The sequence below is a fragment of the Monodon monoceros genome, unplaced genomic scaffold, assembly GCF_005190385.1.
Source record: "Monodon monoceros isolate NGI ecotype Baffin Bay Population unplaced genomic scaffold, NGI_Narwhal_1 Super_Scaffold_7, whole genome shotgun sequence".
NCBI classification, from domain to species: domain Eukaryota; kingdom Metazoa; phylum Chordata; class Mammalia; order Artiodactyla; family Monodontidae; genus Monodon; species Monodon monoceros.
Window position 1 is genome coordinate 100,645,317 of NW_021703784.1, and position 13,485 is coordinate 100,658,801.

Here is a 13,485-nt window from a genome sequence, read left to right on the forward strand (position 1 = left end):
TTATCCCTCCCACTCATCAAGCCCATGGTCTCATATGACCTTGACTCCATATAATCCCTGACCCCATGCGACCTCTAACCCCAGATCTCATGCAACTCCTGAACCCACTGATCCCTGACCCTATCTGCTCTGGGCCTTGTTTCACCTGCAGTCAACCCTTGACCTCACTCTGACTTCTGTGACCTCTGATCCTTACTGTTTGGAGGCTTAACCTCCCACCCATGCTTTGTGACCTCCAAGGATCCCCCAGTCTCACCAATGCACTGTGTGCGGGAGGGGCCCAAGCTATGGCCAGGTGGGCAGACACAGCGATAGGAGCCAGGGTTGTTGAGGCAGTCACCATGGCGACACATGCCTGGCATCGCGCACTCATTGATGTCTGTGGTAAGTGAGAGTTTGGTCCCTCCAGTCTGGGGCCATAGGGTGACAGCAAGCTGCTCCAAGAACCTCAGGGTTCTGCCCCTGCCCCACCGCCCCCCTTGTCCACCGTAGGACCTCCTCCAGTGACAACGGGCCTACCCCTCCAGCCCACAGAGTCTCCAGCTGGCTGTACCCTGGCAGTGTGTGCTGTTGAGCCTCTTGTAGCCCTGGGGGCAGTCAGTGCCCACCTCCCCACGTACGGGCCCTGGCTTCTGCACCCCTGTGTCTGCAGAGAGAGGAGAGCATGGCAGGAGAGGACCTTGGGGGGCCTGCAGAGAGGGAAGGGAGGGCACTGGAGACAGGCAGGGTGGGACGCTGAGGGGAATTGGGTGGGCAGTGAGAGGCTCAGGCTGCTTGGACTGGAGTCTCCCACTGCAGGGCTGAGAGGGGTGTCGGCGGAACCACCCTGTGAGGAGTGGGAGGGAGGTCTCACTGAGCCGAGGCACTCACACTGCAGCTGGGGGCACTTGTGGCACTTGCTCTGGCCCCAGGCTGTGCCGATGCTTCCACAGCAGTCTTCCTGCTTGGTGAGGCCGGGGAGGGGATTGCTGCCACACTAGGGAGAGGAGTGTGGACAGGGGTTACAGGGTGCCCAGCCCCCACCTGGCCTCCCTCCTGAGGCCCTTTTCCTCCTCCACTCAACCTGCAGGACACCCCCAGTTTTGAGCAATCCGCGTGGGTTGGAACAGGGCAGCCCTGAGAGACTGAAGGGCCGGTCCAGCGGCGACTGTGGATTCACTCACGGGTTGCTTGGGCAGCGTGTCCTGGAAGCAGCGGCCCAGGGGCTTCTGGGTGGGTGGCCGAGGATGCGGGTGCTTGGGGTGCGGCAGCAGGTGCTGGGAGGGGGCCGGGCCCTCGGCGTTGGGCCCTTCGATGCGGTGCACTTGGACGGAGGCCTCGGGCGGGTGGTGGACGCGCACGTTCACCACAGGGGGTGGGGCCTGCACTGGGGGGCGGGGCACAGCGGCTTCAGGGCTGCCCCGCAGGGCAGGTTGGCAGTGTGGAGGTCCTCCAGGGCTGGCTTCCGCCCGGGACCTGCCACCCTACTGCCCACCCGCCTCGGCCTACCAGGGTCTGCCCGTTGCCTGGTACCTTCCGCTGAGATCTGTCCTGGCCCGAGGGGCACCAGGAAGGCTGCATGCTGGGCAGGGGGCCCCTCCCCGGGCCCCGGCGGATCGGCGATCACCTGGACCGCGTAGATGGCGTGCTTGCTGGCCACAGACTCGCCTTCCGGAGCCAGGGGAGGCAGGGCGCCTGTGGACAGGGCCCCAGCCCGACCAAGCCCAGGGCCTGAGCCGCCAGTGCCCCCGCCGGCTCCTCCAGCGGGCACCTGGCAGAAGCGACCGGTGAAGTCCGGGGGACACAGGCACTGGTTTCGGGAGGAGCACTGGCCGCCGTTCATGCAGGGCAGAGGGCACACCACTGGGGAGGAAAGGTGGATCAGGGCCCAGGCAGACCCCTGTCCCAGCCCCCAGGCCCAGTCCCTCACCCACATCCTGTCTCTTCCCCTCCTCCCTGCTTCCTTGGGAAGTTCTGTCCTCCCTGGGAAGCTGGTTTTTGTAACACATCTCACACACACACACACTACCCTGTAAGTCCCCCAACATCCTTATACCCATGGGGCCACTGGAGTCTTAAGTCTTGGACTTAAATCCTAGCTAGGAGGCCATGTGCCAACTGTGTGGCCCTGAGCAACTTACTTCCCCTCTCTGTGCCTCAGTGTCCTCATCTGTAGGACTGGCCTGTCTATTAACTGGGGCAATGCCTGTACAAATGCTTAGCGTAGTGCCCAATACACAGTGGGTCCTTAATAAGTAGTAGCAAATGAGGAGGAGGAGGAGGACGGAATAGCCTTTCCCTCCCTTAGGCCTTTCCTGGAAATCCAATCTCTCTCTGGTGCTTCCTCCTCCTCACCCCTAAATTCTTCCCCTGATTCAGCCCTCTCTGGGCTGTCCCTCCCTCTCTTGGTCTTGCCATCCCAGGGCCCACACCTCACCATTGCCAACTTGAACTATCCCTCTCCGGGACCGCTCTTAAGCACCTCCACCCAGGGGACCCTGTCAGAAATCAGCATCTTGCCTCCCCACCTCCACTTGGCCTTGAACCGCCACTGGGAATCCCCACCTGCCCAGTCACTCATAACTGAGCCTTGATACTCCATCTCTCCTGCTCCCACTCGGGCCAGTTCTGGCCTCTGTAATATCTCATAATCCATCTTCCCTCCTCCCCATGCCCTCTGCCACTCCCCTGCCTGTCAACATCCCAAGCGCCCCCAAAGAAACTTGCTTCAGGCAAAGCTCTGGCACAGTCACACCCCTGCTCACAGCTTGCTTCCTTGCTCTCCGTGGCCCAGAAGGAACCTTCTTTCAGCCCATCCCCCCCTGCTCTTTCCATGTGCACCCTATGCCCCAGGACTCATCTCCCGTCCCCTACAAATGTACCACATCTTCTGCCTCCCTGACTTTAATCATGCCTTTCCCGCCCCCTCAGAGCCTTGTCCCCCATCTCTGCATATTCACATCTTATCCTTCCAGGCTCAGCTCCTCCCCCAGGAAGAGAGCCTTTCCTCAGATCCTACCCACCCTCTGCCTCAGCTCTGGGTGCCAGAGGAGGTGCTGGGGGAATGAATGAAGGAGTGGCTCAGTGAGAGGATGGGATCTCTGTCTTTCTGTCACACACTCATATCTGAAATCCAGCCTTGGGGACCTGAGCTCACACACCAGGCCCAGCCCCTCTCCTGCCTGCCACATAGCTGCCCTCACTTCCCAGGATGGGAAGGTGGGGCTGAGGCTCTCTGGACACCTGAAGGGCCTCAGAGGGATGGCCCACGTGCATGGCCATCGGGGCCTGGCTAAGAGCATCCCAGCCCAGCCCAGCCCATCCTGCCCGGCCTCTTGGGGCCAGTCTCTCAGGGCAGAAGGGGTGTGTCCTGGGCCGGGGGAGGCAGGATCCTCTCCTTCCTGCCTCCCAATGAGTCACCCATAGCGGTGAGGGTGACCTCCCTGTGACACCCGCCCACTGTGGCCTGGGCGCCGAGCCTGGGGGATGTGGGCAGCACGGATGGATGGAGACAGCAGCCTGGGCAGGATGGCCAGGGGGCTTGGGAGGCCGGGCCCACGTATACTCACATGCACAGCCATCTCATCACACACACATGCACAGACTCATTCTGACACCAACACAGGCTTACATAAACACTCCCATAGTGATTGCAGACATGCACCCAAGACAACACAAAGAAACAAGTACTTGATCCCAGTGTGCCACTCCAAAGCCGGGCATACCTCCGTGGGTGTGTCACGTGCAAGCACGCACGTGCACACTCGCACACAGACAGACACACATGCGCGTCTCATGAGAACCCCACATCTGTGGGGTTCCTCAGGTCTGAGTGGGTACATGAGTATAGGAATGTGTAAGAGGGGCTGTTTTGCTGGCGCCATCCTGGGCCTGGCCTAATTACCCTGTCCAGGAGGGCAATTACTGCTGGGACACCTCCCCCAGCCTGGCCCACAGGACCCTGAGGGAGGAGAGCTGAGCCCAGGCCTGGTCCTCTGCAGAGAGATGTTGGGGAAGGGGTGGACTCCAGGTGGAACTGGGAAGTTATCACGGCTTGTTGGGGGGAGACTCTGAGGCAGAGCTGTTAAGATTTATGGGGGAAGCATAGATGGGGCATCAGGAAGAGGAGAGGCTGAGGACCCAAACCAGCCCCTACCTCCAGGCCTGCTCCCCACTTGTTAGGCCTCAACACCCCTCCCCTCTAAGACCTTGCCAGTAACTAATTCCCTCACTCCCAGCCCTGACCTCAGCTCCTCCTCCCAGAGAATGCAGGTGTCTACCACTGGCAGGCCCTACTTCAGACAGTTTTTAAAGACTTTTCCTGTTTCTTCCAGCAAGACTGTTTCTTGGGGGAATACTTATCCCTTCTCTGAGACCTCCTGCCCCCGGCTCACATCCCTCAAAAGCCCCTGCTGCAGGCCCTGGCTCCCTCTCAGGACCCAGCACTTTCCTAGAGGCCTATGTCATCCAGGACCCCAGCATCACCCCACACCTTAGGCCTCAACGCCAACCCAAAGCTGTAAAGTCCAGGCTTCCATGCAGCCCTCCCAACTCTGGCCCCAGCACTCCAGCCTCCCAAGCCCCCTGAAGCCCCTGGGGCCCCAGGCCCTCAGGCTCTGCTCTCTCAACCCACGACCCCCAGGGTCACGTGGCCTACGTGGCTTACGCTGCCATGTACCCCGCATTTGTCCAGGTGCCTGCCTTCCCCGCTCCCCCTGCCCGTGTCCCCGGCCCTCACCCACGCGGAAGCCGGAGCCCGTGAGCGTATCGGTGCTGTGGCCGTTCTCTCCGATGAGCGTCATGTTGGAGCCCTGCTGACAACTGTCCCGACACTGGCCCTTGAGACAGGTTCGCTTGCAGATCACCGGCGCAAAGACCACCTTGAAGCGCTCGCGGGCCAGCGCCCCGCCCCCGCCAGCGCCCCTCTCGCCCGCCGGCCCCCCCTCGGCCCCGCCGCCCGGGCCCAGCAGCAGTAGCAGCAGCAGCAGCAGCAGCAGCGCCAGCAGCCCCGCCGCCCCGGCCCCACGCATCTCAGGGGCCAGGCCGCCAGCAGCCCCACGGGGACCGGGCATCCGGGGCCGCAGAGCCCGGGGGGCGCGCCCGGGCAGGGGCGATGGTCCCGGCGCCCGAGGGGAACAGCAAGCCGGGAGCCCCGGGAGAGGAGTAGAGAGGGCAGCGAGGGAGAGGATGGGAGGAAGCGCGCGGGGAGGGGACAGCAGGCGCGGGCGCGGGCCCAGTGAGAGGCAAAGAGATGGAGGCTGGACTGCGGGGAGCCCAGAAACTTCCACCGCCCCGGGAAGGAGCCCAGCCACGAGCCGGGGCCGACGGCCTGCGGAGGCCCCAACCTGAGGCCGGAGCGAGGAGGCCGGAGCAAGTTGAAGCGGAGAGGAGGAGCGAGGGGAGAGGAAGGCCGGGCGGCCGGCCCGCTCCGCGCCTCCCCCGGCCGGGCTGGGCTCCCGCGGCCGCCGGGAAGCAGGGAGCGCGCGGGGCGGACTCAGGGAGAAGTGAGCAGTTGTTTTCCCTGGCTGGAGCACGGCGCGGCGGCGGCGAGGGGGGCTGGGATGCTGGCCCCGAGCCAGGGAGACAGTTTTTTTCTGTTTAAAGCGTCGTCGCTGCCGCCTGGGGGAGCGAGGGTGTGCGGGCGGGTGGAGGTTGGGGGGCGGTCCCCGCCCCAGATGCCCGCCCCGCCGGAACCCGCCGCCGCCGCCGCGCTGGGCCCGCTCCAGAGAGCCCTCACCTGGGACCGCTGGCCGCCCCGCCGGATTCCTCCGGGCGGGGCTGGAAGGCCCGCGCCCACCTCCGCCCGGCAGCATCAAAGTGGGAAACCGAGGCTGGAGTAGGAAGATGGGCCTTGCCCCAGGGTCGCGCGGATAGCGGGAGCAGGTGGGGCTGGAACCCACGCCCCTCAGCCCTGGCGCAGCCTCCCTTGCACATGTGGGGGTCTCACCACCCCGAAGTCACTTCTTATTAGTACTGGTCCACTCCCCCTGGAGGAGAGGACTCGAGGAGGGGGCACCCCTTAGCCAGGGCCCCAGCGGGGTCCCAGGAAGAAGCCCGCGGGGTCCAGAAAAGGAGCAGATGGAACAAAGCTTGAAATCCAGGTTCCCTGCCAACCCCCCTCTAAATGGCTTCCTGATGCCCACCCTGCCCCCGCCCCTTCGCCTTGTCTGGCCGGGCTGGTGGGGCTGGCTCTGGGCCTCAGACACTCTGGAATCGCCAAGGTCTGAGCTCAGGGCCTGGCCCCCTTCCCAGGCTAACAGCCGGGAGGAGGGGGGTGATGCTTGAGGGCCCCAGGGCTGGGGAGGGGCACAGCAGGGCCCCAGGGCAGGGGTTGGCAGGGGCTGGCGGGGGGCCTTGAGTTTGGTCAGGGCTGGAGAGGAGCCAGGCCTGTCCGCTAGTCTGGAAGGGAGGCCCTTGAGGGCTGCAGTGCCCTGGGGCCCAGACCATATCCCGGGCACCTAGCCAGGAGACCCCAGGATTCGGTCTCTGACTCACAGAATTCAGCAGGGGGTGGGTGTGACCAGGGCGCATCCAGAGTGGGACACAGACAAGTCAGGGTGACACTCTCTCTCCGAGGGGAACGGGGGCTGCAGGCTGACTGAGGGAAAGGGGGTTCAGGGACTTGCCTCCAGGCACACCCGTGCAAGGAACTCATGGTTTTCACTTTGAGGGTGGGCTCATTTGGGGGAACTGAGGGAGACTCTTTGGTGGACCCCTGCCCGAATTGCTCAGTGGGCTCAGACCCTGTTCACATAGACAGGTATTGCAGAGGTAGGATGGGGGCAATCCCATGTCCCCAGTGGGGCTGGGAGGGTGTGTAAGGGCTGCCCGCACACTCCCTCGGGGCTCTGGTCCCACACTGAGGCAGGGGGTAGTACTGAGTGCTCACCACTTGCCACGTGTAGGGCTGAGCATTTTCTAGTCATCTTTCCCCCATGCTCATCTGAACCTGGCCCTTGGAACACAGCATAAACAGACCAGGGTTAGAGTCCTAATCTCTCTGAGTCTCAGTTTTCTCACCTGTAAAATGGGGATCTATTCACTCAACAGACTAGGAACTTTCCGCGTGCTCCTGCTAACAAGTGGAACGAATCTCTGCCCTGCCGGGGCTTCTGTACTAGAGGAGACAGACATCTGACAAATCAATTCATACGTGGCTGAGGCTGGGACAGAGGCCGGTGCTGGGACAGAGACGACTAAGGAGCTGGGAACAAGAGAGGTGGTGGGACCTGGAGGTCCAGGAAGCCCTTCTGACAAAGGGACTTTTTTTTTTTTTTTTTTTGCGGTACGCGGGCCTCTCACTGTTGTGGCCTCTCCTGTTGCAGAGCACAGGCTCCGGACGCGCAGGCTCAGAGGCCATGGCTCACGGGCCCAGCCGCTCCGCGGCATGTGGGATCCTCCCGGACCGTGGCACGAACCCGTGTCCCCTGCATCGGCAGGCGGACTCTCAACCACTGCGCCACCAGGGAAGCCCGAAGGGACTTTTGAGCCAGGAGCTGGAGAAGGAGCAGGAGTTAACAGCCAGGCGGTGGGGAGAGCCTGTAGGACGCCCGAGGAGTCGAGGGGCCTCTGTTGAGGAGACAATTTACACAGGGGCATGCGGGGTGAAGGGTAGGAAAGAGATTCATTTCTTCTAGGAGCTGAGAGAAGGCCAGCGGAGCAACGGGGTGGGGAGGTGGAGAGAGGGCATCCGGAGGCAGAGGCGGGAGGCCACGGTGAGGAATCTGAGTTTTATTTTCATTGCCATGGGGCTGTATCAGAGCAAGGGGGGGTGCTGATGCCATCGTCCCAGGAGAGAGGACTCGGCTTGGACGCAGTGGAGATGTGTTTGGGGAGTGGAATCTAGAGACTAGGTAAAGTGGAGGGTGCACAAGAGGCAGGTGGTGTGAATGGCTCCCAGGTGTTTGGCCTGAGCCCCTGGGTGGGTGAGGAAGGCGGCAGAAGAGAGGGAGACCTGGGGGAGAGTGTGGGGCTCTGTTTGCAACTTGCCAAGTTTGAGATGCTTGTGTCATCCACGTGGAGATGTCTCAATCCAGGGGCCTGGAGCTCAAACAGAATGTCTGCCCTGGAGACACAGACTTGGGGTCCTCCGCCTACAGGGGCATTTATGGCCATGGGAAAGGGTGGGCTCGCCTGGGGAGAGAAGAGGGCCCAAGGCGAACCAGGGAGGTCACGACTCCCAGATGAGAAAGAAGAGGCAGCGTCAGAAGTGACTTAGAAGGAGCAGCTGGAGGGAGCAGAGAGGAAAACCAGGAGTGTGATGCAGGAAGAGCCCAGAGGAGCGATTGGGAGGAGGGCACGGCCAAGGCTGTCTGATGCTGCTGAGAGTGGGATGGGGGGAAGGCAGCCCTTGTTGGGGGGCTGTTGAGGGGACTGAGCCACGGGGAGCCGTGAGGGCAAGCGGCACACAGTGAGTGCTCCATGAGTTTACCTACTGTCGGTGCCAAACTCCTCAGCTCATCAGGAACCCAGCAGTGGGCACCCTCCCGCGGGTGATGAACATTAACCTAAGTCTGCAGCCACCGGAGCTGGAGCCGGAAGGGGGGCTGCCCTGGGGAGCGGCGGCCTTCAGCACAATCCGGTGGGACCTGCCCTCATGCAGCCTGCGGGGAGGGAGCTGCGGAAATAAATATTACCCCCGGTCTCTTCCTGTCCAGCTGGGCCCCCCAGGGGCCGAACCCCAAAGGAAGCCTGTGGGCAGGGGGTGCTGGGGAGGGAACACAGCAGGCAAGGTGAGCCTCGAGGCATGAGGCAGGGCGGACAAGGATGCAGAGTGGATCTGCAGGGCTACTGCGACAGTCCAACGCAGGTAGTGTCCGTGGCCTGTGCAACTTTTCTCTCCGCATCTCCTGTGTCACCACACCCAGCCACCCCATCTTCCTTGAATCGACCAGCATGCCTCCTAGATGTGAGTTCTCCTGCAAGTCCAAGGAGACCATGACCTCTGTGGTCAGTCCAGATCACTTCTGTTGTCTAACGGGTCTCCCCACTGCCATTTCTGCCTGGCCCTGTCCCTCCTCCACCTGGTGCCAGAGTCACCTCTTAAAACCTAATTCCAGGGCTTCCCTGGTGGCGCAGGGGTTAGGAATCCACCTGCCAATGCAGGGGACACGGGTTTGAGCCCTGGTCCGGGAAGATCCCACATGCCGCAGAGCAACTAAGCCCGTGCGCCACAACTACTGAGCCTGCACACCTAGAGCCCGTGCTCCGCAGCAAGAGAAGCCACTGCAATGAGAAACCCGCGCAGCACAACGAAGGGTAGCCCCCGCTCGCTGCAACTAGAGAAAGCCTGCGCGCAGCAACAAAGACCCAATGCAGCCAAAAATAAAAACAAACAAACAAACAACCTCCCCTTAATTCCAGGGACTTCTCTGGTGGGGCAGTGGTTAAGACTCCGCACTCTCAATGCAGGGGGCCTGGGTTCGATCCCTGTTCAGGGAACTAGATTTCACATGCCACAACCAAGGAGCCCACCTGCTGCAACTACGAGCCAGCGCAACCAAATAAATAAATTAATTAATTAATTTTTAAAAAACCAACAAAAACCTAATTCCAACCATGATCCTTCTTGGCTTAAAAAACCTCCAACAATTAATTTAAAAACAAAACAAAACAACAACAACAAAACCGTCCAGCAGCTTCTGTCTGCTCACCTGGGCCTGCAAGGTCCTCGGCGTGGCCTGATCCTTCATGTCTTGGGGTCCTGCCTCCAGAAGGCATTTCTCTAAAACAGCCGTCCCCGGCCCTTTGGGTCACATCCCCGCTTTGTCTCCTGCTGGTCTTCAGCACAGCCTGAAACATTCTTCTTTGTGGGCTTGGTTACTTACGGTGCGTCTCACCGCCCTCTCAGGGAGGTACAACCTTGCCTCCAGATCCTAGTACAGGGCCTGGCAGGCAGAGGGTGCTGAAGTTGGCTGATTGACTGAATGGACTGAGACCACGGAACTCTGAAAGACGGAACAATTAGACTTGCATCATCTGGTGAGTAAGATGTGGGGATTGAACTTAAGCCGGCCTGATCCAAAACCTACACAGTGCTCCTGGGAGGGAGGAATGAGAGGGGTCCCACAAATGTCCTAAAGATAGGAGGGCAATGAAGGGCTTTGCTAGAATGTGGCAAGGAAGAGCCCTGGGACCCCAGCCCCGGGGAATGATCAGACTGCTTAAATGTTAGGGAAGGGTTCCTTTGTGCAGAGGGGTTCTTGAGGCTCAGAGATGGCAAGGGACTTGGCCAAGGTTTCATGGCTGGTTAACGGCAGAGCCAGAACCCAAACCCAGGGCTCCCAATGCCTCCTTAGGGGAACTGGCTGGACGAGGCAGCGGCAGCCTGCGTAAGGGAAGTTTCATTTCAGGAGGCAGCATAACACGGTGGTGGTTTTCTGGCATTCGATCTTCCTGCACCAGCTGTGTGCATTGGGGAAATTCTTCATCTCCCCTAGGCCTCCTTTCCTCATTTTTAGACAACGAAGCAAAGGAGCTGACATTCATGAAGCCTTGTTGGATGCTGGGCACATGGTAAGTCCTCAGTATATGTTAGCTCTTTTCATCATTATCTGGGTCTGGGGTCCACAGTGGGCTGTGGGTGGGAGCTGGCTGCCTGGGGGGAGGGGGAGAATAACATTGAAAGAGGGCTGACCATGCGCCAGGCTCTGTGTCACCTCTCTGAGTTCTGAATGTCTTTGGGAAGCTTCTAGACTCTGAAGAAAGAAATGGCTCTAAGGGTTGTAGGTTCTAAAGATGACGGTTGGAAGTTTCAGAAGCCTGGAGGGGACCATTCTGCCCTGAAGCATGTCTCTCCAAAGACAATTTACTGAAAGTGACTGTCACTGAGCCCCTCTGTTGTGCCCCTGCTGTGATGAAGGGCACTGAGAGATGGGATTGGAAAACACAATGAACCAGTCTTCATGCTTGATCAGTCAGAGAGGATCTTCAGCCCTGCCCCTCGTCTCCACCTTCCAAACCCAGGAAGAGTCCACTGGTGAGAATCCAGCTCTGGACGTGCGCTGACCAGATGGGGTCACAGCCCTGCCACATCCCAGCAGGGTGACTGTGACTAAATCTCTTAACCTGTCCAGGCTTCAGCTTCTCCATCTGCACATTGGGAGACATAACTCACAGACTTGTCCTGAGGATTAAAGGAGATAATTCAAGCTCTTAGTATAGTGCCCGGCCCCAAGAAAAAATACACCAAAAGTTGAGTATTATTATTTTTTTGTTGCTGTTTCTTTTTTTTTTTTTTTTTTGCGGTACGCGGGCCTCTCACTGTTGTGGCCTCTCCCGTTGCGGAGCAACAGGCTCCGGACGCGCAGGCTCAGCGGCCGTGGCTCACGGGCACAGCCGCTCCGCGGCATGTGGGATCTTCCCGGACCGGGGCACGAACCCGTGTCCCCTGCATCGGCAGGCGGACTCTCAACCACTGCGCCACCAGGGAAGCCCGAGTATTATTATTTTTGCTACTGTATCATCTAGTCCTTTCTTGTTTCCCAGAAACGTCAGGTCAATTCACATTGCAGTGAAAGACAAGAAGAAAAGTCGACCCCTTCTGGAGGCCTGTTGCCGTGATGATAAAATAATGCCAGTTACGATTTTCAGAGCCTCGGCTACACAGCATAGGCCACTCGTTGTCATGTGAACCTGACCCACCAGATGAGGCAGTCAAGTGGGACCTGTAACTGAGCTGTGTGTGAATATGCTGCTGTGGGGTGTGCTGTTACTCAGGGACAGGCCTAACTACTGCCACATCCACTGTGCCACAGGTAGGGACAGATGTTGGGCTGGCTCACATGAGGGTAGGGAAGGGTCTCACACTTCCCAAACAGCTAGTCTACCCACCATTACTGGTCTGAATGGGCTTTACCACCAGCACTTCTGAGACCTTCTATGTGCTTGCTCCCTTGTCAAGGACTATGATGGATCTGAGGTTTCTTTGTTTAATTTTTTATATATTTATTTTATTTATTTGGTTGCGCCAGGTCTTAGTTGCAGCAGGCAGGCTCCTTAGTTGTGGCTTGTGGGCTCCTTAGTTGCAGCATGGGAACTCTTAGTTGCAACATGCATGTGGGATCTAGTTCCCCGACCAGCGATCGAACCCGGGCCCCCTGCATTAGGAGTGTGGAGTCTTTTTTTTTTTTTTTAATTTATTTATTTTGGCTGCGTTGGATCTTCGTTGCTGTGCACGGGCTTTCTCAGTTGCGGCAAGCGGGGACTACTCTTCGTTGCGGTGCGCTGACTTCTCATTGCAGTGGCTTCTCTTTGTTGCGGAGCACAGGCTCTAGGCACATAGGCTTCAGTAGTTGAGGCATACGGGCTCAGTAGTTGTGGCGCAGGGGCTTAGCTGCTCCGCGGCATGTGGGATCTTCCTGGACCAGGGCTCGAACCTGTATCCCCTGCATTGACAGGTGGATTCTTAACCACTGCGCCACCAGGGAAGTCCCGGGTCTGAGGTTTTACCTTACTTGCAAACACAAGTGAGCCTGCCACAGGTTCGTGCATGCTGGCAGAAGACAGGAGATTCCTAGGTCAGAGACAAAGGACCATTATTCATGGCACAGTAAATAGCATGATCATCAACATATTAACATCAGTCCTCTTGTCCCCAGGTCCCGTGGGGGTGGCACCAATGACCTAGATAGACTCCTGCACACAGTGGACTGTGGTATGGGAGAGGACGCTAAACTTAAGAACGCAAGTCTTTTCTAATGACTGCCCTTTGCACTGGAGGGAGATTCTGTCTCGATATTCCATGGCTATTCACTGTACCAATATCCTTGAGAAGAGAGTCCAGGACAAAGGCAGTCACTTGCCTCGCTTGCAAAATGCGCAGAAACTCAAGAGATCCCTGGAGAATTGTCTTACAGTAATATCCACCCCTCATTTCTACACTGTCTTGGCTTTGGGCGAATTTTCCCATGAGTTCACCACTCTGTTGGCAAATCTGATCGACAGAGGCTAGGACCAAATCTGTTCAATTTGTGTCATACAGCATTTAATTAAAGCTACTACCAACAGAACTACAAGCAGCAGGATGAAGCCAACTTGCAGTCCTGACCTCATCCATGCCTCCCAGATGAACAAATCCATAAAGCATCATATCTACCTTAGAAAGCCAGGTGGCTCGCTCCTTAGTTCTCTGCATCAACCTTTCCACCTTGGCCCAGAAGGCATTCAGGAGAGCCTCAATTCACTGACCAAGGTTGCTATGGATGATGGATTTCTCCTGTACTTCTTCCTTGCAGACTAGAGTCTGTGCAATCAATATATCTGCTGTACCTGGATTAATGCTTCCAGCCATGAGTAAGAAGGTCCTTTTTCTCTGACCCAGGAGTCTCCTATCTTCTGCCAGCATGCATGAACCTGTGGCAGGCTAATGTGTTAGTTTGCAAGTAGGCTAAAGTCAAGGATAAATTTCAAGTCACTCTGTTTTCTGGAGAGAGACAAGTTAATGTGTGACTTCCACGTCAATCATGCAGTCTCAAGGGTACTAGTGGTGCTTCTGGGAAAAAACAT

The 13,485-nt window shown here is 58.5% G+C and overlaps 1 protein-coding gene across 6 annotated transcripts in view; it reads right to left on the reverse strand.

Moving 5' to 3' along the window:
• LTBP3 (latent transforming growth factor beta binding protein 3) overlaps nucleotides 1-5,504 on the reverse strand; it is a 17,727-nt gene extending 12,223 nt beyond the window's left edge. For 2 of the 6 annotated variants that reach the window (XM_029208141.1, XM_029208136.1), the window contains exons 1-6: nucleotides 4,718-5,348; nucleotides 1,513-1,842; nucleotides 1,164-1,366; nucleotides 871-976; nucleotides 554-646; nucleotides 257-379 (exon numbers count right to left, since the gene is read on the reverse strand). In XM_029208141.1, coding sequence (XP_029063974.1) covers nucleotides 257-379; nucleotides 554-646; nucleotides 871-976; nucleotides 1,164-1,366; nucleotides 1,513-1,842; nucleotides 4,718-5,051 — 1,189 coding nt within the window. In that variant the 5' untranslated portion in view covers nucleotides 5,052-5,348. Of the gene's footprint in view, nucleotides 1-256; nucleotides 380-553; nucleotides 647-870; nucleotides 977-1,163; nucleotides 1,367-1,488; nucleotides 1,843-4,717 lie in introns of all 6 variants that reach the window. The other 4 variants (XM_029208142.1, XM_029208139.1, XM_029208138.1 and 1 more) reach the window with 4 other exon arrangements.
• Nucleotides 5,505-13,485: the final 7,981 nt, after the last annotated feature.